This window comes from Phalacrocorax aristotelis, chromosome 4, assembly GCF_949628215.1.
Source record: "Phalacrocorax aristotelis chromosome 4, bGulAri2.1, whole genome shotgun sequence".
NCBI classification, from domain to species: Eukaryota; Metazoa; Chordata; class Aves; order Suliformes; family Phalacrocoracidae; genus Phalacrocorax; species Phalacrocorax aristotelis.
Genome location: NC_134279.1, coordinates 27,027,985 through 27,052,570, shown reverse-complemented (window position 1 = coordinate 27,052,570; position 24,586 = coordinate 27,027,985). Strand labels below are relative to the sequence as shown.

Below are 24,586 nucleotides of genomic sequence, written 5' to 3'. Positions count from 1 at the left end.
AGATGTTCACGGCATCAGGTCTAGAATACTTTATGAGAAGTTAGAAGAAACCTGTAAGAGGTAATTGATTTTTTTGAAGCATGAATCCCGATTCCCTGAGACAGATGATGGGATAAGTTACAACAGTTTCCTAGTTGCACTCATACTTTGGTTTAGCAAAAGATAACATAGTTCTACTCTTTTTTTCCTTCTGTTTTGATCTGCTTACTACTGTTCCTTTCTTAGCAGAATAAAAAGGTGTGATGTGAGATTCTTAAATCTGATTCACTGTGTCCTGACAGTTCATAGAAGTGCAGAGCAGAATCTGGCAAACAGCTGGCACGTTCTGTTATATTTATGGGTTTTTCTAAGATTGTCTGCCAGAAATGACCATACTCAAAAAAGATGCTCAGATAGAAGTCTTTGAACACACTTCTTGCAGAAACAAAGTGATTGTTGATACTTTCTATCTTTACAGCAAAGTATTCTACTTTCTGTAAAAGTTGGCCACAGTGAAGTGTCTTGAGACATCTTGGAGAAGAAAAGGAGTTTAATTTAACAGCTGCTTAAGACTTAAGACCAAAATCTTAGGAAGAGGATTTGCTGTTAAATATTTTTTCTGTAGTTTAAATTAATGAACTTTATTTAGCATTGGAGAAATTACCTTGGTGTGGTCAATAACTCTTAGAATAAGGCTGATCCTGCTGGTTCTGCTTTGCAACGACAAACTTTTCATGTAAACAGAGCATCTCAATTAAGAAGCAAACATGCCTTTGCAACATATCTTTTTGCAGACTTTTATTTTCTCCTGTAGTGGCTCCTTGCCTGATCTTAGGTCTTGATTGGTGGTTATTCATAAACACAGCATTCTCTGCAAGGCATATGTTTATGTTGTCTAGGCTGTATTGTGATTGCTGTCTGCTCTTCGCTAAAGGTCAGTAGGATTGGCTTTACTGTAGAAATACTTGATTCCTCCATAGCTAGCACAAAGCAAAGAGCAATGATGGGTCAGAGTGAAGTAGCTGTGCAACGAAGAACACTGCCTAGGTGTGGTGAGCTGTGAAAGTTTACCCTCTCATTGTGGAGGACTTAGTGTATATGTGGGAGAGTAAGAGAGGTGAAGCAGGCAGTTGTGAGGAATCTGTTTCATTTTACATCATTTGAGACAAAATTTGAGACTTTTTATCTCAACACATGCCTGGGGGGGCCAGCTGAAATGCGTGTGGCATTTGGTTGTATTGTGTTAAGGCCTGTGGGAAAGAATGCGAACAAGAAATAAGATGCCTGTCGCGTAAAAGAACGGCATAAAACTTTACTGAATAGAAAAAGCTGAAATAAAGCTGCATCACTGTTGTAGATGTACTCAATGCATACATGGAGAACATGTTGATCTGTAGGCAGTAAGTCTTACTAATTACCAGCCTGCAGGTTAGATCTCTTACAGCTAGTAATCCTACTTTGTGTGTTGACATTAACAAACCATTGCAAGAAGAAGATGAGAACTTTGAAGTACTGAGGTTTTTAAACCTCCAGCTGGAAAAAGGAATGCTTAGAGCTAATTATTCTAGGTTTTGGGAATCAGTTGGCTTCTAATTTCTGTTTTTTTGGTTAAATGATTGCTTTTCCAATAGTGAAAAGTAATTGGTTCCATGTTCGGACTATGGATAGATTCCAAAAACAATTTTTGGAGTTTAAGTTTTAAATCTTGTCATTAATTTTAAGGGAGTTTTGGCTTTTTCTTGCTTTTAAAAACAGAATGTTAATATTGAAGAGTAAGTTACAATGAGGTTTATGTTTTTTAGCATCTTGGTGTGTTCACTTCTTGATCTGGATATATTTTAAGGTCTAGGCCAATGTTGATAAACCAGTATTTGTAAAACATGTTGAAATCTTGGGGTAATTTTTACTATATGAGAAATCTTCATTTATTATAGAGTGTGACACTTTCGGGACCCGTCCACGTTACGTGTCCTTGAGAAATAAAGTAGAATAATGTCTGTTTTCTTCTGTGAGGGTACTGCAGTTATGCAGAAGACCTCAGGAGGTAGTGCTTTCTGTTTTTAAAAAAAGGCAACTATCTTTTAGTCAGCAAGTAGAATGACAAGAAATGAAACAACTACTATGTTTTGATATATAACCTAATGAATAACTGCAGGACTTGAGTCTTTGAAGATTAAGTTCCATGGTAGTGGAGCAAGTGGGTTTTGGAGCAGTTCTGAATGTCTTGCAGGTAAAAAAGTAGCCTTTAGAGGTCTGAGATCAGTTTCCCTTAGCAGAGAAACTTCAGGAGGTTACCCTTTTCAGAAAGTCTGAATATTGTTTTTCAGAACTACTTTTTGTTTGAAGGGAAAGCAGCTTCTCACAATTGTATGAAGTGACTTTACTTTCAGTTGGCCTCTGGAACATTTTCTGCAAAACGGGTCAGAATGTATCTGTAATAAGATGTGATTCTGTTCTTTAAGCTATATTATTCCAGGTTTTCTTTCCTATTTTTAGTTTGTTTATCATCAACAGGAGTTGGTTGTTTGAGGATGGTTGTGGGTTTTTTTGTGTGTGTTTGTGGAGTGTCAGGGTAATATAATAGAATGCAAAGGAAGTAGGGGAAAGGTTGAAAAAAAAATCCAAAAAATTGACTTTAACCTTTGATTGTTGCAGTGCTAATGTTTTTAATGTGCTTTGTGTTTTATAATGAAGGGTGGGTCTTAAATTTTTTTATGTGCCCTTTTTAGATAGGCTTTTATCACTCTGCTGTATGGGTTCCTTTGATTGTGCAGCAGTTCATTTCAGTCTGTTGGCTCTTTATATTAGTATCGGAAATACCTATTCCTTTGTGTTATTGTTACAATACTAGGTTTACAGAAATTTATTTGACAAGTGGGAAAATGTCTACCCGTTGTAACCATGTAACTTCATTTCCAGATCTTCAGTTCATTAGCCAACTTGGCTAAAACCTATAAAATGTACCAATTCTATTCACTTTGAAGTTTTAGTAGCATTTCTGTTGTTGTTGGCAAGGTTTCCACTGTTAGTATTATGTTCCCCTGAGCGAATATGTAGCTTGCAAGAAATCTTACTGGTATGCAGACAGTAATACTCCAGGCTTTGTATTATGCTGTGTTGTGCCATAATAGCTCTACGTCTATTTCCATTTGACATCTAAATCAGTAACTTATTGGAATCACTGTTTGCCTTTTTAAAACCCTCTGTTTTCATACTGCACATGAAAACAAAATTATCTTGTTAGCAGAGATTAATTTGAATATTAAAATTACTTTAGTTGTCCTGGACAGATGCTTTTACTGCTTTTCTCTCCATCAGAGGTTTCTTTCTTTTAAAAGAAAAAACTGTTGTGGATAAGTGGAAGGTGTGTGGCAGCAACACTCATACATGTTTAAGCAAAGCAGTGTAAAACAGACTTTAATTGTATTAGATTGCAAAGAAGCCAAGATGTTTGTTCGTTCGTTGCTTTTGTGGGAGTAATATACCTCATGCATCATCTGACTACTGTATCTCTGGCTTTGTGAATTTTACTTTGAGAACTTCTAATTACACTATTCCTCATTCGTTGTCTTTTGCCATATATAGCTGCAGAGAATTGAGTTCATTGTAATAGAAGATCAGATACAAAATATTAAGTTGATATGGAGAGTGCAGTAAAGGTGATATGCTGACATTGGCATGAGCATGCTTGTATATGTTCACCTTTCAGTTATTTCTAAACCTGTTTTGTCTTCAGCATGGCTTTTGTTGTAAATCCCAACAGAGAATATTTGTACATTAAAAACAGATTTAGGTCATAGTGTCAGAATGATCTTGTAATAAAACGGGAAGTTCTCTGCCAATTCAATATGAAAAAAGGCCTTTTTGGGCTCTGATAAAGTTGAAGAGCCAATGCATGCATCTGGATTGCCATTTCTTGTCAGTTCTTCCCTTTGTTGCGGTTGATGGGCAAATTCACAGGAACTACACCACTGTCACTTGTGAAAATCTGCAAGGCATCTTTTCTTCCCACCTATAACCAGTTTTCTTTCTTGATTTACAGATGACGCAGCTGTTAGTACAGATTCTTTCTTCATGTAGACGCTGAGTGGGAGGGTGAAAGGACTATCTGCTGCAGATACAAGTGACTATAACTGTATTTCATCATTCTGTTGCTACTATTTGAGCTTCTATGGTTAGACACAAACGTTGCAGTGAAGGAAGTAGGGCAAATTTGGTAGCTTTCAAGAAATAAGGGCTTTAAACAAGGCATAGCTAGTTTCTGGAACATTAAGAGAAACACAGTAAAAGTTGTTGAGTATCCTAAAAGAAGGTTAGACAGGGTTTATTTGTGCTCTTGCCTTTACTGGTGTTTTGTGTTTCCTGCTTCTTTAATGTGGTACCTGGGTGCCTGGCCTTTTCACTTCAGTGGAAACAAAATAAGACAATCAAAATCAGTGCTAAAACAACTCTGAAAGTGTAAACCTGCAATAAAAGTTGTATTAATCAGAGATGAGTGAAAATACCGATGAATTCCACTTAGAAGTAAAATAACAGTAAATTTTTAATGTATGCACAACCACAATGTATGAATAATTCAGTATATTCTGAATAAATTTTTAGGAAAGCTTGGAAATTTCTGTAGGATGTTTTCTTAGTCTCAATAAAATTCTGCATACCCTTAATAAATTTTTCAGCTAAAAACCAGGATACAGGGTTCTCTTGTCCCTTTTATTTATCATCCATCCATCTCCCCCCCCCCCTTTGATTTATTCAAGACCTTTCTGAGAAAGTGGAATAATTTTTCTGTTTCATGAAGGAGGAACATGTTTTCTGCAGCTGGGAAGAAAGGTACTTTTCTTCCAAAATACTTGAAAGCAGCTGTCAAACATCAGATGCAGTTTAATGTTGCGTTTTGTTTGGGCTTTACATTAGGAGGTGGTAGCCCAGCTTGTTCACTTAGAATAAGTTCTTATTCTTATTCAGCAACTGATTTTAGAACTGCTTCATGTGGTAAGAGATGGTAGCGTTATAACATTAAGAAGTCATTAATTTTAGACTGTCTGTTTGTCTAGGTTTTTAACCCGTTTCTTGCCAAAGATGGCAGCCAGCAATGCAGTGCTGAACAGACTGGAGCAGAAGGGTGCAGAAGCTGATCAAGTTATTGAATACCTCAAGCAACAAGTTGCTCTTCTCAAGGAGAAAGCTAGTAAGGAATTACCTATCTTATGATCAACATGTTAACCAGATGGTTAACATTAAATGCACATAGGAAAAAATGAGAACATGGACAGCTTCATTGGTGCTGTCAACCTTTTAAGTGTGTTTCAAGTTGTCCAAGACAAAGCTTGTAATCGTAGCACCGCTTCACTGTCTTGTGGTTTCTGGGGTTTTTTTTTTGAACCTGCTTATTCTGAAATAGAAAAGGCATGAATGAGGAACAACAGAAACAGATTATGGAAACTTCATAGGATGTGATTCCCTTTGAAGGGAGAAAGGGAGCCAGGCAGAATATGAGATTATGCATTTGCCTGACTGTGTTACTGCTTTTTCACCACTATGGGATGCTCTCAAGAGTATCATACCTTCAGCTTTGATATTTTGTACATATCAGTATCAGTGAATTAAGGTGATCCATATTACAAACATGTTCAAACTTTTCCTAATAGGTTTCTTGGAGTTTTTTCTTGAGTGTATTTAGGGGACTGAGAAGCTAGTATGTTGAGTATGTAAGTATTGCAAAAAAAAAAAAAAAAATTGGCTGTTTCAACAAAAAAAGGACTCCAAAATATTTCTGATTATATACTCCTTGAAAGTTTCCACTTTTTCTGGTGTTTGGCTCACCATGTTTCACTTTTCTCTAAAAACAAACCCTCTGTTTGCCAAATGATGAATGCTAATTATTGAAACCTGTTGTTTTTAATACAGTGTCAACTCTAGTCTTGCAGGCATCTCTCCGAGAAGAGAAGAAGCTCCGTGTGGAAAATGCTAAACTGAAGAAAGAAATTGAAGAGCTGAAACAGGAGCTGATTCAGGCAGAAATTCGAAATGGAGGTGAGGGAAAAATGTCCTATCCTCATACAACATAGGTCTAGTTAGTTTTGATCATATTTTGCACTACCTTAATTCTCCTTGATTTTTGTCTTTCTCTATATGACTCTATGGCATTTCTTAGAATTTCTGTGTTTCCCTAGGATCCATGCCTATGATGAGTTACTTAATTCCAACATTTTAGTAAGCTGCAAACCTAACAGGTACATATACCAAATCTTAATCAGACATGAAACTGGTTCTTTATATGTTTATGAACAGTGCCTCTCATAAGCCTCAAATTTGACTGGTGACAGTGACTCGTTATAATACCTTAGAAATTGCTGAATGTCTAACACTCCTTGATACGCTGTTTAATGTGGCATGACTGAAAAACCCCTCTGGAAAATCAAGCTGTAGTTCAAAGTACAGATGGGCAGTGACTTATTAGAAAATCTGTGGTAATGTAAAATTAGAAACAATGTGTTTTGAATTTTTGATTCCATGCTTTAGTAAGACCATCCTTTCATTGCGCTGTTTTTCCTTCTTTGCACTCCTCTGTGTAGCTGTTCAGGTCCCACCATCATTATATCATTCATATTAAAAAAGAAAGGAAAAAAACCAAAGTGAAGTGTTTCAGATCCAGTGTGTCTTCCTTACAATTATTTCCAAAGAAAGCCTCTTCTGCCCTTAACAGCTATTACTATTTTTACCCATGTTGTCAGTATTGTAAATTGGGTGAGATAGTATAGTGTAGCATTCAACTGTGTTGAACATGTTATTGGTAAAACAAAACACTCAGTCTTCAAAAAGACTAGCACTTTATAAATACACAGAATTTGTTTCTCCTTTTGGCATGAATAAAGCCCTTTCACATACTAAACCAAACCATTAGTTTATATTGTCTGTTAGTCTCCAGCAATTCTAGAAAGGTATAGGATATTTCACAGAATCTCTGTTACGCTTGAGAGAGAAGTCTCAATGTATCTGATTTTTTTTTTTCCAAGATGGGAAAGGACTAGGAAATCAGTATTTGGCTCGACATGCATCTTCCTTTATTTAGCTAGTTTATTTGAAAGGTAGTAGGACTAAATTCAGATCTTTTTCTTTTGAAGTAGGTTAGTGTATGTTAGCTTTGACACTATTAAGTAGTTCAGCACAGAAATTAGATGGACACAGAACATCAAAAATATCACTTGAGATTTTTTTTTTTCAATCTGAGAAGCAAAAAGTCTCTGCACAACTAGCAAGCAAAACAGCAAGTGGTTGTTGGCACAAAAAAAATCAGATTAAAATTGTTGTAAATTGTTGTAAAAAATAGTTTATAAGAACATAATTTGTACAAATCACTTTAGTGTTGAAGAGAGCAGGTATTGACAAACAGCACAGTTCTTCAGGAAAGTTAATAAGTCTCAAGTGCAAAAAGCATGTATGCAGAATACAGAACTGTATAATGGTGATGCTAGAAGAATTTGTCAAACAGTAATTAGTGATAGAACAGCCCAGGTTGAAAGGGACCTTGAAAGATCATCTGGTCTAACTATTCTTGGGAAAGGGTGCCTAGAGTATATTGTCTGGTACGCTGACGATGCTTACCCGGTATAATGATTTGGTCAAAAGCCTTAATGAGATTCTTGAGAGAATGTAGAAGGGAGGTGATTCTTACGCTTTCATCTGCTAAGATTAGTAGTGAGATGATGTCCAGTATTCCTTATCAGCAGTTTAAAAAGAAATATGAAGGTAATGTAGAGAATTTAGGGAAGGAAATTGATGAACCAGCAGATAATTTTAGGGCTGCAGGTAATTTCTTAGAATGTGCTTATTCAGGCTCAGTTTCTTTAGTTAGAGAAAAGAGTTAGAGTTGAAGAATCATCTGACTACATATAAAAATGATTTTGTGCATAGCAAATTATAGAATAGTTTCCAGTATGACAAGAGCTAGTAGCTAGAAACTGAAACTAGACAAAAACAAATGAGAAATAAGGAGTTAGTGGCAAAGATAACTACGTGTTTACATAAACTACAAAGAGGTGGTGGTTGCTTATGTGCTTTCTTGTAATTAGCACTTTTTCCCATTTAATAATAATGCCTTTGACTACACATTTTTTTATTAACCGATCAGAATAATTATGTACAGATTAAGTTCTGAAATATGTTTTGTAATGTCGTGCTTCATATTCAGCAGTTGTGGTTTAGGTATTTTAAGCAAAATTTTCAGTTCTCTCTTCTTTTATGTTGGAAACTTAATGTCACAGTGTTCAAAGTTCTGGTACCCCTTCTAACTTTGAAGGTTTGATTTTTAGTAAAACAGATCGCAGTTCCTCCTGGTACAACCGTTTCTACAGCTTCGTTTTCAAGTGATGTTCCACGACCTACAGCAGTCACATCTCCTGGTTCCAAAGATCAAATTAAAGGTGAAGATGAAGAAAAGAAAAAGAAGGAAAAAGTGGAAAAAAAAGGTACTTCTACTTCAGTTTTTCTTAGCTGTGATAGCTAAGGCATTTAATATATGCAAGTGCTTTTACCTCAGTTTGGTCACAGAAAAAAAGCAGTTGGTACAGCCACGGTAGGAAGAGTCATGTGCTAGCTTTTAAAATCTTGGAAGTACTTGAAGCTAATGAAGACCATGAAGTAAGCTACAGATTCTTAAATGGGATACATGCAAAATGTCTTTTAATGTGATGGAACTTCCTTATTTAAAAAAAAAACAAACCAAAAAACCAAGCCCTGTCCCCAAAACCCCCACAGTAGAAAAAAGCAAAATACACACACACAAAGGAGGAAAAAAAAAAAAAGGCAAGCTGGGGTGGGGGTGTGTGTGTGGAAAGGAAGATGAGGACATAAAGTTGAGAGAAGTTTTTGGCAGACTGGATGGCTTTCTGTTCTGAGGCCTAGTTAGATTCCCCCCCGACCCCACCATGGAAACAGTGCAAGCAAAGGCAAAGACCAGCTCAGCAAAATGCCTTGCAAGTAGTAGCAGCATAACATAATACTAACGGAAGAGTGCTAAATTGCAGTTTTCTGCATTTTCCAAGTATGCTGCTTTTTTTCCCTCCTTCTGGAAGGTTCTTACAGGCAGTGAAGTTCCATCAGAATTAATCAGAAACATCCATGTCAACACTGGTGAAAGTGTGTGGCTAATAGGAAGTACTGGGTAAAGGACATAGGCAGATAGCATAATCTGGTTTGGCATCAGGGAGGAAATGTAGGGGAAGAGTTTGTAGGTTTCTTAACACCTTTCCTCCTGTTTTTCTTTTTTAGTTGTCTGTATTGACTTCTGTTTAACAAAGTCTTTTAATAGAAGAAAAGATGTCTGTTACACAAAAGTACAGGTGTCTATCTTGTAACTTAATCTCATGTTTTACAATCATTCTCTTGAACAAATTATTAATTTGCTATGAATTGTACAGATTTTCAGAGTCTCATATTATGCTCGTAGGGCACTGTATCCTTGATTTCCCTGGCGAGCTGTACACAGGTTTATAAGCTACTTCATATTTTCTGGTGTACTGCAGCCTTTGATACATCAATATTCCACAGAGTTGTAAACATAAAAACAGAAGCCATGTGTCATATCAGGCAATTAACTGTTTTCTTTGAATATTCAGTGACTAGAGAGCAGATATTCAGTTGGTAAGGGAAAATAAACCGTTCTTGTATTGTATTTCCCCTCATCTTGTGTAAGTATCTACCTGCTCCTAAAAGCAATCTACTTGACTTTTTCCTTCTGGTGACTGTATTTGGAAAAAGGTGAAATATAGCATGAACACTAAATAGAAGCCCTGAACAGGCTGTTTCTGTGGTGTTCAACATCTATTGTATGTATAGTATTCAACTAAGTAACCAGTATGTAAAATTTGTGTTTTAGTCTTGAAATCGATGAAATTATGGTGTATGCCAAATCCCTTTGCTCATGTCACTTATCTCATCTGTTTCCTCTCTGGTTATCCCCATATTCTTAGTTCCACTTCTTGCAAACTTCATCTGTGAGGCTTCTCTGAATATTGGCTATGGGCTGACTCCAACACTGGCCAGAGGAGTGCAGTTCTTTCCTTAGCCTGTGGCACAGAAATTAGTAGTTTTTGTGCATCTGTATATATGCTCTGTACAGACATGTTCTGCTATGTTCTTTTTTCCTTTTTTAGTGACAGATGTTGTTTCTCTAAAGCAAAATAAATAGGGTGCTAGAAGACTTTTTGGTTTGTGGCTCCAGACTACTGTAGAGAAATGTCATAAAGTGGAGAACAGTGAGGTATGATACCAAGGATAAAGGTGGCAGGTCTTTGAAATGATCTTAGGTATTAAATATTAATTATTTTGATTGTAATTTTTCAGTTTTTCTTCAATTACTTTATACATGACTGGTTTTATTAACTGTAATTTGATTACAATTAGATTAATAAAGCCCCGTCATAAACACTAGGACTTCTTACTCATCATATATGAACTGGAATATTTTTGAAGTGCTATTGCTTATGTTAAAAAAATGCTGCCTTTTTATTATAATGTGTTACTTAATTTCAGCCTTGTACTAGAGCATCAATGAATCAAATTGCAGGCTGTGTTTGCTGTTCCTTTTTTGCTCCCTAATGAAGGCAGTTTAGTTTACATTAATATGTAAACTCTTGGATGAAAGAAAAACAGAATTTGCTTATTCTAAGTAAGCACTTAGACATTTCTTAATCCCCAGAGATTATAGTTGTTAAACAAGTCTTGAATGTCTATTAAACAGGACAGTCTTACATACAAACTGGATGTAATGTGTTAATCTCAAAAAGAATATTTAAATAAGCAGCTGAGTATGGGGAGTGTTGCTTCACTGCTGTTTTATACTATACAGTATGTATGGGTGATGACAAATCCTTGCATTGCCATGGGATGAAGACTGCACATCAGCGGAACCTCATAAGCCATGAGTATTTTCACACGCTAATGTATTTGGGAAGTGAAGAATGTTAGCTAAGGTCATCTTGAAGGGTTGCTTTGCAACTGTAACTGTGCAGTTGCAGCCACTTAGAATTGGCCATAGTCAGGAGCTGTTGCTGGGCTCTAGTAACCTGATTACTTGTGATTTGTCTAGTTTTCTTTTGCTGGTGAAACACCACGGCAAGACTTACTGGTAACTGTTAATTATTAAAACAGGACTGTCAGGCTTACACTCTGCCAAAGGCCACATCAGTATCTGTCACTTCCATGCATGCTAGCTACGGTTCAGGATGACTTCACTTTACAAACAAGAGAGAACCTCTGTCCTAAGGTGGTAATTACTTGTAGTAACAGTCTAAGTTGGAGTGTGCGTGATGATTCTCCACTGGAAACTTATACTATAAGTGCTAACTCTTTGCTCTTCATTTGTTATACTCTTTTCCCTTGCAATAGTCACATATGTAACTTGTGGTTTTTTAATGTTTATTTCATGAACTAAACTTTCTTTAATAGGTGAAAAGAAGGAGAAGAAACAGCAGCCAGCTGCTGGAAGTAGTGATGCAAAACCGGTAGACGTTTCTCGTCTGGATCTTCGTGTTGGCTGCATTATTACTGCAGAAAAGCATCCAGATGCAGATGCTCTATATGTTGAAGAAGTGGATGTTGGAGAAGCAAGTCCGAGGACTGTTGTCAGTGGTTTAGTGAAACATATTCCTCTAGATCAGGTATTTGACAAAACTACTTACTGATAGCTTTTCCTTGTCTAAAGTATCTTAGGACCTTCATCTGGGATCTTATTCTGACTCCTCTGTGATGCCTTGGTACACAGTGGACTCCTAAACCACAGATGTGACTCTCCCTTTACATTTCTAGCATGTAGTAGAGAATCCATAACAACTTTTTTGCTATCATCCAGACTTTTGAAACCTTTGCCTTCCAACTCTCTTTATAGCCTGTTGAAGTGTTTGGCATGGAGTAAAGCAAAGAGCATGTAAATTTAACTTCTCTGGCAGTGAGTGGCTTAAAGAGTGGGATACAAAGTACATATTTTTACTTCCTTGTCTGGAATAGAGTCTGCCTCTATTGTTTTTTTAGTTGATACACTTCTGTGTTTGACATGCATGGCTTTATGTATGTCTTGGGAACAACCTGAGACTTCAAGATTACATTTTCCTTTTACACCTCCTATAGAGGGTTAGTGGAAGGGAGGAATTGACTGAAGGCTGCTCCTAAGTTTACTTTAATTGCCAAGCTTGTATTTAATGTTGGATAGAGCAACCACAAAATTGGTCATGAAGGAATTGATCTTAGTGTGGAAAAGCTACATTTTCTCAAATGCCTTTTCAATCCCTATTGATGCCCTGTCCCTATGGTAAGACTGCAAATGTAGGAGGCAATTAAAATTGTGATTGTTTTTTTATGATACAGAAAGTTATTGAACTGAAAAAAAAAATGATTGAATACAAAAACTATTCTGGACTGATCATCTGATAAGCGTCCAGTTACTGGATCTGCAGTGGGCAAAAATTCAAATAGCTCATTTTTAGCAGTCCTCTCTCAAGCAAGTGTATAGAAAAAAAAAAACATCTTAAAAGCCATTCTAAATAAACTGAGGAACATGTAACTACAGATGTAGTGACTGTTACTGCCGTCGCATTCTGTACTTTTCTCTTTAACTTGCTTTCTGTCTGGAAAAGATAATCCAAAGTACTCATTAACAGAGAATTAGGGATCATTCTTGCACATTCTTTGGGAACAGTTAGTTTGTGTGTCTGGTTTTGGTTTTGGCAACTCTCTATTAGATGAGAAATTTTTAGGGGCAAGCTTCCATCTTTTTATGTTTTTGAAGAGTTCAAAAATTCAAAGGCCTGGCATGTAACTACTGCAATATATGTAAATAAAAATGTATATATCAGATCAAGTACTATAGATGTAATTCATGAAAAATTCACTCATTTATGATTGCAGTGTTCAATGTGGTAATCTAGCAGTGTTTGAGGCAGAATGTGTATCTTCATTAACATTTCAGTATGCAGTGCAAGTTATTTATGGGTGTGAAAACTTCTTTCATGCCCACTTTATATGTGGTATATTGTGTTTTTGTGCGCTGCTGATGGTGGTGCAGCCAAGTCAGAAGTTGCACCCTTGATTATCATGTATAGAGAGATACATGTGTCATCAGGAACAGGGATGTGGTTCTGAAGCACGAGGTGGAACATGCCAATGCTGAGCTCTTTCAGCAGCAGCTGAGGACAATTGGAGAACATTCTGAAACATCAGCAGGAATTAACAGCTTTTTTGCCACTGCATTTGGCTTTCTGAATGGATCTCTGTGTGCTCCTAGTATCAATACCTGTCTCGGGCAATCATTCATGAAATTCAGACAATTTTCAAGTGTTGCTTCTCTTTATCTTTTGAAATCCCCTTTAACTGAAGAGATCCTCATGTCCGTGACCAGAAGTGAAGGATAAGAATGTGGGGCATGTATCTTAAACACAACAGGAAAAGAAGAGGCCACCATCAGCCTCCAGAAACACTATCCTGCAACCATTCTTTGTGAGACGATGCATTACAGCTGTATCTGTTAGGAATTATATAGTTTGATTTTTATTTTTTTTTTTTAAATAGCAGAACCTTTTCCTTTCTACTTAGATGGCTTCGTCTTTCTCTTTCCAGATCATTGTTTAAGGGTTAGTGCTGCCCACCCAGGAATTAGCAAATAGTACTGGAATTTATATTTCTTATTCTTAGATAGAATGGTAACTATATTGGTACCTTATGCATACTCTTGATCTTCTAATTCTCTTTGTCTAGTCTGCGTGGAAAACATGTTTCTGTAAATCATAAGGGACAGTGACTAAAGCATGACTGTAAACTTACTGGCGCGTTCTGTGTAATAAAAGACACCTTTCTTAAAGGAAACCGTTTTTTTTTCCTCTGCTTTTGTAGCATTACACTTCAAGGCTATGTTAAATGCTACTGTGTTTCTTTTCAGATATGAAACAAATAGAAATATCTATGTCACCGAGCTTGTGACTTGTAAATTATGTTTGCTGGCAAACTTAAGATCCAGACAAGAGTGTAATAAATAGAGGAGGGCTTTTTGTTGATGTTGGCATTGCAACTCACATTGTAAATCAGTGTGTTGGTTTTAACTCATGTTCACTAGCCATTGCAGTCTGTTATGGTATCTGATTTTGAGATGTAGAGGGATAGTTGATAATCAGTTATGCAGGCAACTTCAACCTAAGAAAAAGAGCAATTTAACACTTGTGCTTCGAGGATAAGGTCTTAGTTTTTCTATATGGTAAACTTCAGGATTAACTTTTCCTCGTTTTAGTTTCTTTGCTTTATTTCTGTCCGTCCCCTGTCCCTGACTCCATGCTTCATTCTATGAGAAATGAATTCTACGTTGGGAAAACGCATTGTTTTATTCTGAATGTGAAGTAGCTATGTGCTCAACCATACAAACTGTAACAACTAAGATTTTTACGGAAACTAAATCCGTTTCTCACTAGTTGAGTTGTCAGTTTTGTAATTCCTGGGTTGTTACTGTTTCAAGGAGACAACATTTGATTTCCTTTGCTTATTCTCAGCTATGTGCCAAACACCTCCCTCCTGAGATGCCAAAGCATTATCAGTTCCCTGTAGACACAGGCTTGCTTCTGTTTGTGTTCTTTTAAGTGTGGAGATTTGCCATCTTGTTCTTAACCAGAATTTGCTTTTCTGGTTAATAGCACATATGCAGAAGGAAACATACACTTACTATCTGTGTCACCTTCAGCTGCTTTTCAGTAACACCCTGTATTTCTGATAGAGCTTTTCACATGCTGGGAAAGGGAGTCAGGTTTCTGCTTATTTTCTTTAAGTTTCTGCCCCATCTTATCTATCTGTCAGGGAACTCCTTGATTTATTTTTACGGTTTTACAGATTTTTCCTCTAATTTATGGGGTCACAGCGAGTGGCCATCAGTAGCATTACTGGAGCTGACTCTTTGTACCTGACATCTCAGGGTTTTTTTTAATCATTTACTGTAAAAAGATCTTTTAAGAGCAGTGCAGATAGAATGGTACCCCGACATCATATTCCTTGATGGTTCATAAACAACTTGTTTTTGCATTTATTATGCATGAATACAGAGGGGTTTACTATTATAATTGGAGCCCTGTTTTCTGGAAACATGACAGTAAGTCCCTGCTATAAAAATTAGCACAACCAGTTAAAAAAAAAAAATCACCCAACAAACAAAAAACCCACCCTAAAAACTTGCATTGTTAGGAAACATTTATTTAGGTCTGGTTTCTTTTTTTTTCCTCTATACTTAGGGAATTGGTATTTATCTGAAGACAGTTTAAAAACTGAGCCATTTATAATGAAAAAAAAAAAAACAAACAACAAACCAACCTTGAAATAACAATGTTCTGGTTTTGGCTGGCCATCTTGGGGTGGGTTTTTCTTTGTTTTATAAAAATATTTATTTAACACTGGGTTTTCTCACCATATATTTGTGAAATCACTGCACATACCTTAGAGCTGTTTTTCAAAAGCGTTTGAAGATATTTCCTAGTAAAAGTGATGGGATAATGTGTATGTTTGGAATGTTAATAAATACTTCTCAATTTTGTAATAGCAATCAACTTTTCATACAGAAATCTCATGCAATATATGTAAACACTTGGGCCACTGCGATTGGAGCGAAAGGAATGATGTGATGCTAGTTTGGTTTTCCTTCCTGTTAGTTTGATGAAGATGATCATCTTCATTTCTGTATTAATGCAGTCTGGCTGTGTCAATTGTGTAATTTGGAAAAAAATTCTAGGCTTCAGAGCATTGTTTTTTTAATTACGGTTAGTCAAAACTAAAGTTGAGTACCAAACGCAGAAATCTTGTTCCTTTTATTCTGTGTATCTGTTGCTGATCGTTATTGAGTGCTAGATAATGTCTGCAACTTGTATTATTGAGTCATTGACATCTTAGAGCTGTTTCCTGTGTTTTGCACAATTTATATGCATAGCAATAACTTTAAGAAATTTTTAGTCAATGGGCTGCCTTGAGACTCATGCAAAATCAACTTTTCATTATAAATGCTTCATTTTGGAGACTTATGTTTTTGATTTTTAAAGTGGTCTACTTGGAAAACATGCAGTATTCAGAATACTTGATCATATGAGTTAAGTATAAATCTTGCAGTTTTGTTTAAAGTTTATATTGTAATGCACAAAGACTGAAATCTAGAAATACATATGTGCACTAAGAGTATGGGAATTAAGGCTTCCTTAATTTTCTGTCTGTCTTAAGAATGTACTGGGTTTAATTTTTATTCTGTTTGAAGGTATATGGGCTTTTTTTCTAGGCTAAAGTGTGGCAGTTTCCCATAATAAAGTAAGTTTTCTCTGGTTTACTGTTAGAACTTTTATTAAAACAAAAAAAACTGTAAAATTAGGTTTCTTCCTTTGCTCTAACAAATTGCAGTATACATGGCCATTTTCAGTAGTTAAATTCAAAGCATTTGGGTTAAATAAGATAAATTTTAAGACTTAAGTGAGATAATTATGTAAAATGCTCGTACGTTTCTGTTACACAGTTGGAAAGTTTTATCTATGCGCTAGCCTAATTTGTAGAGTGGTTTGGGTTGGGTTTTTTTGGTTGTTATTAAATGGAAAGTGTTTGGTTAATAGTGCTATACTGAAAGTGGACTGAAGTGGTGATCTAGAATAAGTAGGGATAGAATGCAGGTGAAATGCATTGTTGGGTTTTGGGATTTCTGAATTGCACATTTTGTATTTCCATTATAAGTGTGTCACAATTCAGCATTTATTCCATTATTTACTGGCCAGCTCTTAAGTGGTTTAAACTTTTTACTGGTGTACAGGCATTAAAACTGTGCCTCTGTTGCTGTATGCGTCTCTTGTCCATGTTAACGTCTCTTCATTGTAATTCTTCTGTTATAATGAAATAGATCCCCAAAAGCATATGGTGTTTAAGTACTCACATCCTTTTGTTTTCCTCCCCCAAGATGCAGAATCGGATGGCAATACTACTCTGTAACTTGAAGCCTGCGAAGATGAGAGGAGTACTATCTCAAGCAATGGTGATGTGTGCCAGCTCCCCAGAAAAAGTGGAAATCCTGGCTCCCCCACCTGGGGCAGTACCTGGGGATAGAATCACTTTCGAAGGTTTTCCTGGTAAGCAGCTATGTGGGAAACTGGAGGATTGATAAGATACCCCCCTCAGTCTTTTCTCTAGGCTAAACAAACCCAGGTCTCTCAGCCTTTCCTCATGAGAGAGATGCTCCCTCCCTTTGTTCAAATGGGGAGCCCAGAACTGGATGCAGTACTCCAGATGTGGCTGCACTAGGGCAGAGTGGAGGGGGAGGATAACCTCCTTCGACCTGCAGGCCACACTCCTTTTAAAGCACCCCAGGATACCGTCGGCCTTCTTGGCCACAGGGGCACATTGCTGGCTCATCATCAACCTTCTGTCTACCAGCACTCCCAGGTCCTTCTCAGCAGAGCTGCTTTCTGGCAGGTCAGCCCCCAACCTGTACTGGTGCATGGGCTTATTCCTCCCCAGGTGCAGGACCTTGTACTTGCTTTTGAATCTCATCAGATTCCCCTTGGCCCAGCTCTCCAGTGTGTTCAGGTCTCATTGGACGGCAGCACAGCCTTCTGGCATATCAGCCACTCCTCCCAGCTTGGTGTCATCAGCGAACTTGCTGAGGGTACACTCTGTCCCCTCACCCAGATCACGAATATATTGAACAGGACTGGACCCAGCACAGACCCCTGGTAAACACCGCTAGTTACGGGCCTCCAACCAGACTCTGTGCTGTCGATCATGACCCTCTGAGCTCTGCTGTTTAGCCAGTTCTCTATCCACCTCGCTGTCCACTCCTGTAACGCACGCTTCCTAAGCTTACCTACGAGGATGTTAGGAGAGACAGTGTCAAAAGCTTTGCTGAAGTCGAGGTAAACAACATGCACTGCTCTCCCTTCTTCTAGCCAGCCAGTCATGCCATCGTAGAAGGCTGTCAGGTTGGTCAAGCATGATCTCCCATGGGTGAATGTATGTTGAGTACTTCTGATAACCTTCTTTTCCTCTACATGCCTGGAGATGGCCTCCAGAATGAACTGTTTCATCACCTTTCTGGGGATGGAGGTGAGGCTGAATGGCCTAGAGTTTTCCAGGTCCTCCTTGCTCTTTTTGAAGACTGGAGTGACACGGGTTACCCTCCAGTCCTCAGGCACCTCTCCTGTTCTCCATGACCTTTCAGAGATGATAGAGTGTGGCTTAGCAACAGTGTCTGCCAGCTCCCTCAGCACTCATGGGTGCATCCCATCAGGGATCCAGTTTGCCTAAATGACCTCTAACCCAATCCTCCTCAACCAAGGGGAAGTCTTCCTTTCTCCAGATTTTCTCTCTTGTCTCTCTGGGCTGGGATGCCTGAAGGCCAGCCTTAGAAGTAAAGACTTGAAGCAAAGAAGGCATTCCGTAAATTTGTCTTCTCTGCATCTTGTGTCACCAGGGCACCTACCTCGTTCAGCAGCAGCAGGCCCACAGTTTCCCAAGTCTTTACTACTGATGTATCTGAAGAAGCCCTTCTTGTTATCCTTGACACGCCTTGCCAGGCTTAGTTCCAAGTGGGCTTTGGCCTCCTCATTGCATCTCTGCATACCTTGACAGCATTCCTATATTCCTCCCAAGTGGCCAGTCCCTTTTCCCATGTACCTCCTTCCATGTGGGTCTCCTGGCTCCTTGGCTTGACTTCTTCCTCACAGGGATGCACCAATATTGAGCTTGGAGGAAGTGGTACTTGACTATTGAGCAGCTCTCTTGGACCCCCATACCTTCTAACCCCTACCTAACCCATGGGATTCCTCCAAGTAGGTCTTTGAAGAGGCCAAAGGTAGCTCTCCTGAAGTCCAGGGTTGTAATCCTGCTTGTTGCCTTGCGTCTTCCATGCAGGATCCTGAACTCCACCGTCTCATGGTCACTGCAGCCAAGGCTACCCCCAACCCTCACATCCTCAACCAGACCTTCTTTGTTTGTTAGTAGAAGGTCCAGAGGCACATCTCACCTCATTGGCTCCTCTACCACCTGTGTCAAAAAGTTATCCTCGATGCTTTGCAGGAACCTCCTGGATTGTGCATGCTTTGCCTTGTTGCTTTTTCCAGTGAATATCAGGGTGGTTGATGTCCCCCATGAGAAGCAGGGCCTGTGATTGTGAGGTTACTTCCAGCTGTCTGTAGAAGGCCTTGTCAGCTCCCTCTTCCTGATCAGGTGGCCTGTAGCAAACACCCACAACAGTGTCACCATATTTGCCTGCCCCTTGGTTTTTACTCATAAACTCTTGCCTTGTTCTTCCTCCACTCCTAGGCAGAGCTTGATATGTTCTAGTTGCTCCCTCACATAAAAAGCACCTCCCCACCTTGTCTTGTTTGGCCTGTCCTGTTTTTCCTAAAAATCCTGTAGCCATCCATGAGAGCATCCCAGACATGCGAGCTATCCCACCATGTCTCTGTAATTGCAGGGAGATCATGGTCCTGTGAGTGCACACAAGTCTCTGGTTCCTCCTGTTCATTCCCCATGCTGCATGTGTTGGTGTACAGGCATTTCAGAGAAGTAATTGAGGACCCAGGTTTCCCCAGAGTGGTGCGTGAGGACCCACTATAGCCATACATGCCCTCGAAGTGGTTGGTCATGTGACTGTCATCTCATGAGGCAGCTAAGGCACCTTTGTCCCTCCTCAGGTTGGCCTGGCTTATTCCATGGTTGGATGTGATGGCATTAGCATTGCCACTTTGGACTCAAGTCCTTCAGTTTAAACCCCACTTTACCAAGTTGTCTGGGTTCCTTCCAAACATTCCCTTGCCCCTCCTAGCCTGTTAGGGAGGGATGGAATCCACCTGTCTATGGGTCCTGGGGAATGTCCCATTGTCATAAAAGCCAAAACTCTCATGATGGCACCAGCCACATAGCCAAGAGGTGACTTGCATTATTCGTCTGTTTTTGGCTGCCCATTTTTCTCTAACTGGTAGAATAGAGGAGATGACAACTTGAGTGCCAACATCTTTCACTTGCTCCCCAGGGCGTTAGTCTTCCTTGGTTCTGCCCAGGCTCTGGCTTATAGCATCATTTGTGCCCACACGGAAGAGCAGCAGTGGAGAGTAATCTGTGCTCTTGACAAGTTGTGGCACACTCTCAGTGATGTCTTGGATCTTAGCTCCCAGGAGGGAGCAAACCTCTCGTGACTCCCTGTCATTTGAGCTATTGTTGTATCTTCTTGTTCATTTTGGCTGTCAAACAGAAATGAAGTTCACGTGAGAACTGGATGCTTCACTGTTTCATAAAGGTGAGGACATGCAGGCGGCTCAGTTGCTGGTACCAGGTGGGAGCTGTCTGCAGGCTCTGCTGTTACAGTCAGCTGGTTAGGTTTATCCTGTGCCCCAGGAATCTGTGCAGCACAGCACAAGCTCAGACCTACTCAGGTCAACTGTTTTGTGGATCACTGAGTTCTTGATGAGCGGTGGTCTTCTGGTCTATTTATCTAGGTGTTTTTGAAACAGGAGGAAAGTTCAGCTGATGTACATTCATTTTGAAATTATTCCCTGGTGTTAAGGTATACAGATATTCTGTTGACATTTTGATTCTTAAAGACATAGAATAAACTAAAGGTGGTGTAAAAGTTGTCCTAGGTCTAAAGTTACAACCTGCAGCCTATGATACAAGGTTTGTATCAGTTTCCTCCTGACAGGGAGCCAGAGACATGGAGCTCTGATAAATGCCAAAAGAAGGCTTTTGCAACCCTTTTGAAGAGTGTGTGCATCCAGGGCTAGACTGCAGTCTGAAATATGGCAGCTGTTTCATAATGTTTCGTAAATAGCTGCTGAGAAAAATTGGTAGGTATGAGATGAAAGCTAATAGTTGACTCTGAAAATATACCTAATGCTTAATACTTAATAGCATAGAGTGATGTACCTCCTAGTTATGTAAAACTTCTGTTAAAGAGTTTTAAGACTTGTGATTTCATTATCTCGAAGTGACTAGGAAGAAGGAAGAAAAAAAAAAATTGATGGATAGAGACTTCCAAAACCATTCTGACATTTGTTTCTGTAACTAACTTAATTTGTTGCATATTTGTCTTTTGCATATTGCCTCTTTTAAGATTATTAATAGTGTTCGTTGGTAGGTTTTGGTTTGCTTTAGAGTTTTTTTTTTTTTTTTACAGGTCTTTTAGCTAGAGACTAAGGTTGTTGCCCCTTATCTTCTTGCCTGAGTGATTAAAAACTTCTGGTGGGTTTGGTTCCCCCCTCTTCCCTGCCTGATTCCTTTTTCTGGTTTGGTTGGGTTTTTTTTTTCCTTTTATTTCTGTGGGGGGAACTCACAAGGAGCCTAGAAAACTGTTTCTCAATTTTTATTGGGGTTGTATGTTTGTATCTTCTACTCAGCTTTTGTGTTAAAAGTCTCACATGCTGCTTAGGTGCTGTCTCCTCAAAGGCAATCTGGGACTTCACTGATACTGTTATCAGGAGAGTAGAACCCTTGCTATGTCAGATGTCATTTAACTTCAGTGCTTAATTGTAACCATTTATTTTCTGATCAATTTTTTAAAGTTATTTTAAAGCATATTTTAAAGCAAAGATTTAGTTTGAGTCCTTGAAATTAAAGTAGAAAGGACAGCTGGGTCTTATTTTAGTTTGGAGCATGAAAGCTTATGAAGCAACGGCAGCAACAATAAAGCAACTCTAAAACACACACAGCTGTCTATCAAGCAGCTTTGAATAGAGTTATTTTTAAGCCTACTCTCTCCACTATACAAAATACTCATGAGACACCAGCTAGTTTTCCTTTGTCCTTTTAGTCAAAGTAAGCAAATGGTATCTTGATTCAAACCAAAGGAATTTCTTCAAAAACTTGAGGCTTTTCCTAGAACCATCTTGAGTGTCATAGAGGAGTGATTTGATAAGGAATGCTGTTGTCTGGAGATGTGTTCTTCTTTGTTTGATGTCATGGCCCTTAAGGGGACTTTAACACGCTTTTATACTCCACTACATGAATTGTCAAGATCTGTTGGGCCTTTTTTGTATTATGAACTTTATTGAATTTCTATCCACCTTTAGCAGAAAAGGTCTGATTCATAAGCCATAGAAAAATCATTCCGTTGTATGTCTGTAAATACTGTACCCTCCCACACCGTAATTGCTGTAGGACAGCAATAATTCTTGGAGTTTGCACAGCTAACTGTGGAATACTCTGTCTAATAGCAGTATAATTGATGCTTTGACAAAATTTTTCAATGCAAAAATACCAGAGGAACCGCAAATCTGTTATTTAAGTTATATAATTAAATAATAATTTTCGTCTAAGAATTCTTGGCAATTTAGTTAATAAGTATCTCTTTAAAAAGTGCTAAAACCGTAGTGCAGTGGTTAGTCTGTATTAACAGGTTTCTTTAATCAGAGCTTTGGTGTATGGATGCTGTCCTTTAGTTGCATTGTTATAATCCATGGTGGGCTAAGTGGCAATTACTTTACGTAAGGCCACACATCGCCGCGTCTTTCTGCCCCTTATTATGCTCAGATATATTCTTTCAATAGGTACTGAGCTCTTACAAAGTGGAGCAGTTTCTCGCTTAACAGGAGAATTTCTTTTGTAATATTGAAACTGCTAGGCAGAAAGATGCTTAAAATTTGGGACCGCTTGTTTGGATCTTTTCATGTAAAGAGAGTGGGAAGCACATTAAACCATTACAAGTTTATTTTATTTATAGAAACCCTTCTAAAGAATATTTTCTGGGAAGAAGGAATGCAATGAGGAGAAGTCACAGGAAAATACACAGCCTAAAGCTCTGGTAGTATTTAAAATTGGTGCCTATGCTAATCTAATATGAGCTCACCACAGATCCCAAGGGAGCCTGATGCAGGATTCCAAAGAAACTTATTAACATCCAAAGCATGTTTTTTATAATAAAAGTCAGGGGTTTTATCTTACTGAAAAAATTCACTTGCTTTTTATATTTGAGGAGGGGGAAGGAAATGCACAATAGATCATTTAACATTCTGTTTAATGATTTTATTAGTTTGGATGCATTCACTCTGGTCTAAAGCCAAGTCTGTCTTTGTTCATGAACTTGAGCATCAAGCAGGATTTTTATTTTTGTGAAAATGCAATATTAGCTCTAAATGTTTAATTTATCAATGGTATTACTGATTTTTCTTTTAAATATTAAGTGCACTGTGGTTGTGAAATAACTTGATTGCATTATTGAGTTTTGCTCTGGCAAGGGAAGCCAGCTTAACGGAGAAATCAGGCCTGGTCTTCTTCTCTTATGCAGTTATAGATATGGAAGCTACAGAAGTTAGGCCCATCTACAGGCAGAAGTAACTTAATTTTGCAAGCATTGAGAATGTGAGTAGATTGAACTATTGAAAACATTTAAGAGAAAAACAATAAGGCAAGCTGGAATGAGAGTAGTTCATTTAACTGCCTATTGGTCAGCCAGTCAGGAATACAGCAAGCAGTGATTAATTTCAACCAGCTACTAGAAACACATGTGTTAAAATCCCTGTAGCCTTAATAGTTTTTCTTCCTGAACCTTTGGGGACACTGGATAGTGGAAGACGAGAGTACTTGACATTCTGCTCACTTGTAGAGCTCCTCACTTCGCTTTAGGAACTCCAGGCTTTGCTGAGAGGATCTCAGGGAGGATCTGTTTACTAGGATTTGTTTTTTGATTTTTGCTTGTTCTGGAACTGAAGATTTTAATAGTTTGGGCAGAATGGTGCCAATATGGTGCTCTAAGTAATTCATATATATGGAGTGTATCAGCAATGAAATAGCATGGGATCCCTTTCAGCATTTAAATGTGCTCTAATTATATTTAAAACAAGTCTTGTGTTTTTTTAATTTGTTCTGCTTGTGTTACACATAAGAGGCTAAGAGCACCTGACAGTGTTATGATTAGATAACTCTCTTAAATCTTTTTCATCAAGAGAGTCTGTATTGTATTACAATTGAGAGATTAAATTTACTTGACCTTTGAACAGAAAATAATTGCACAGTGACTTGGTTGCCTTGCTTTATCTACATTATGTCAGCAGGCAGCAGTTTATTCAGTATAAATCTTTACAGTAAGAGCGCTTATTTAGCTTAGTTGTTTTGTTTCTGTACTTTCCATTTCATGCCTATATAAAAGTAGGAAAAAATATGTCTCTGGAATATTTCACTATACTATGTAATTTGTTAACAGTATTTCAAAATATTAGTAGAAGAAATCTGCATTTTGTTGTCATTAGATCCTTAAATAGTCAGGTTTGCTAATGTCAATACTTCTAGGGGGTAGGTAGCTTATCATGGTGTACATGTAGACACAGGGAACTGAGACATAGAGGCTGAGGCTGTAATTGCTGAAACACAAGCTAACCTGTAAAGCCTGTTATTTTAGGCACTAGAGCTTACCATCAAATGGTACAAAAAGTAGCAGAACAGTGTTGAAACTTAGGGCTAAAATTATGTGTCGGTATTTTACTTTTGGAGTATTCTTGTCCAAGTTCAGTATTTCTCAACTGTAGGGGCACTTGCCAAATTAACTTAATATTAATTGCATATGAAAATTCATTAATTCCTAAACTTAAGATGCTGGCAAACCTGTGTCTTGGTGAGTAGTGTATTT

At 38.1% G+C, this 24,586-nt stretch overlaps 1 protein-coding gene across 9 annotated transcripts in view; it reads left to right on the top strand.

Moving 5' to 3' along the window:
• Positions 1 to 24,586, top strand: part of AIMP1 (aminoacyl tRNA synthetase complex interacting multifunctional protein 1) — a 40,051-nt gene that overhangs the window by 14,865 nt on the left and 600 nt on the right. For 4 of the 9 annotated variants that reach the window (XM_075090703.1, XM_075090710.1, XM_075090708.1 and 1 more), the window contains exons 2-6: positions 5,034 to 5,167; positions 5,899 to 6,012; positions 8,292 to 8,447; positions 11,428 to 11,639; positions 16,931 to 17,099. In XM_075090703.1, the coding sequence (XP_074946804.1) occupies positions 5,034 to 5,167; positions 5,899 to 6,012; positions 8,292 to 8,447; positions 11,428 to 11,639; positions 16,931 to 17,099 (785 nt within the window). Of the gene's footprint in view, positions 1 to 4,021; positions 4,103 to 5,033; positions 5,168 to 5,886; positions 6,013 to 8,291; positions 8,448 to 11,427; positions 11,640 to 16,930; positions 17,100 to 24,586 lie in introns of those variants that run through there. The other 5 variants (XM_075090702.1, XM_075090707.1, XM_075090706.1 and 2 more) reach the window with 3 other exon arrangements.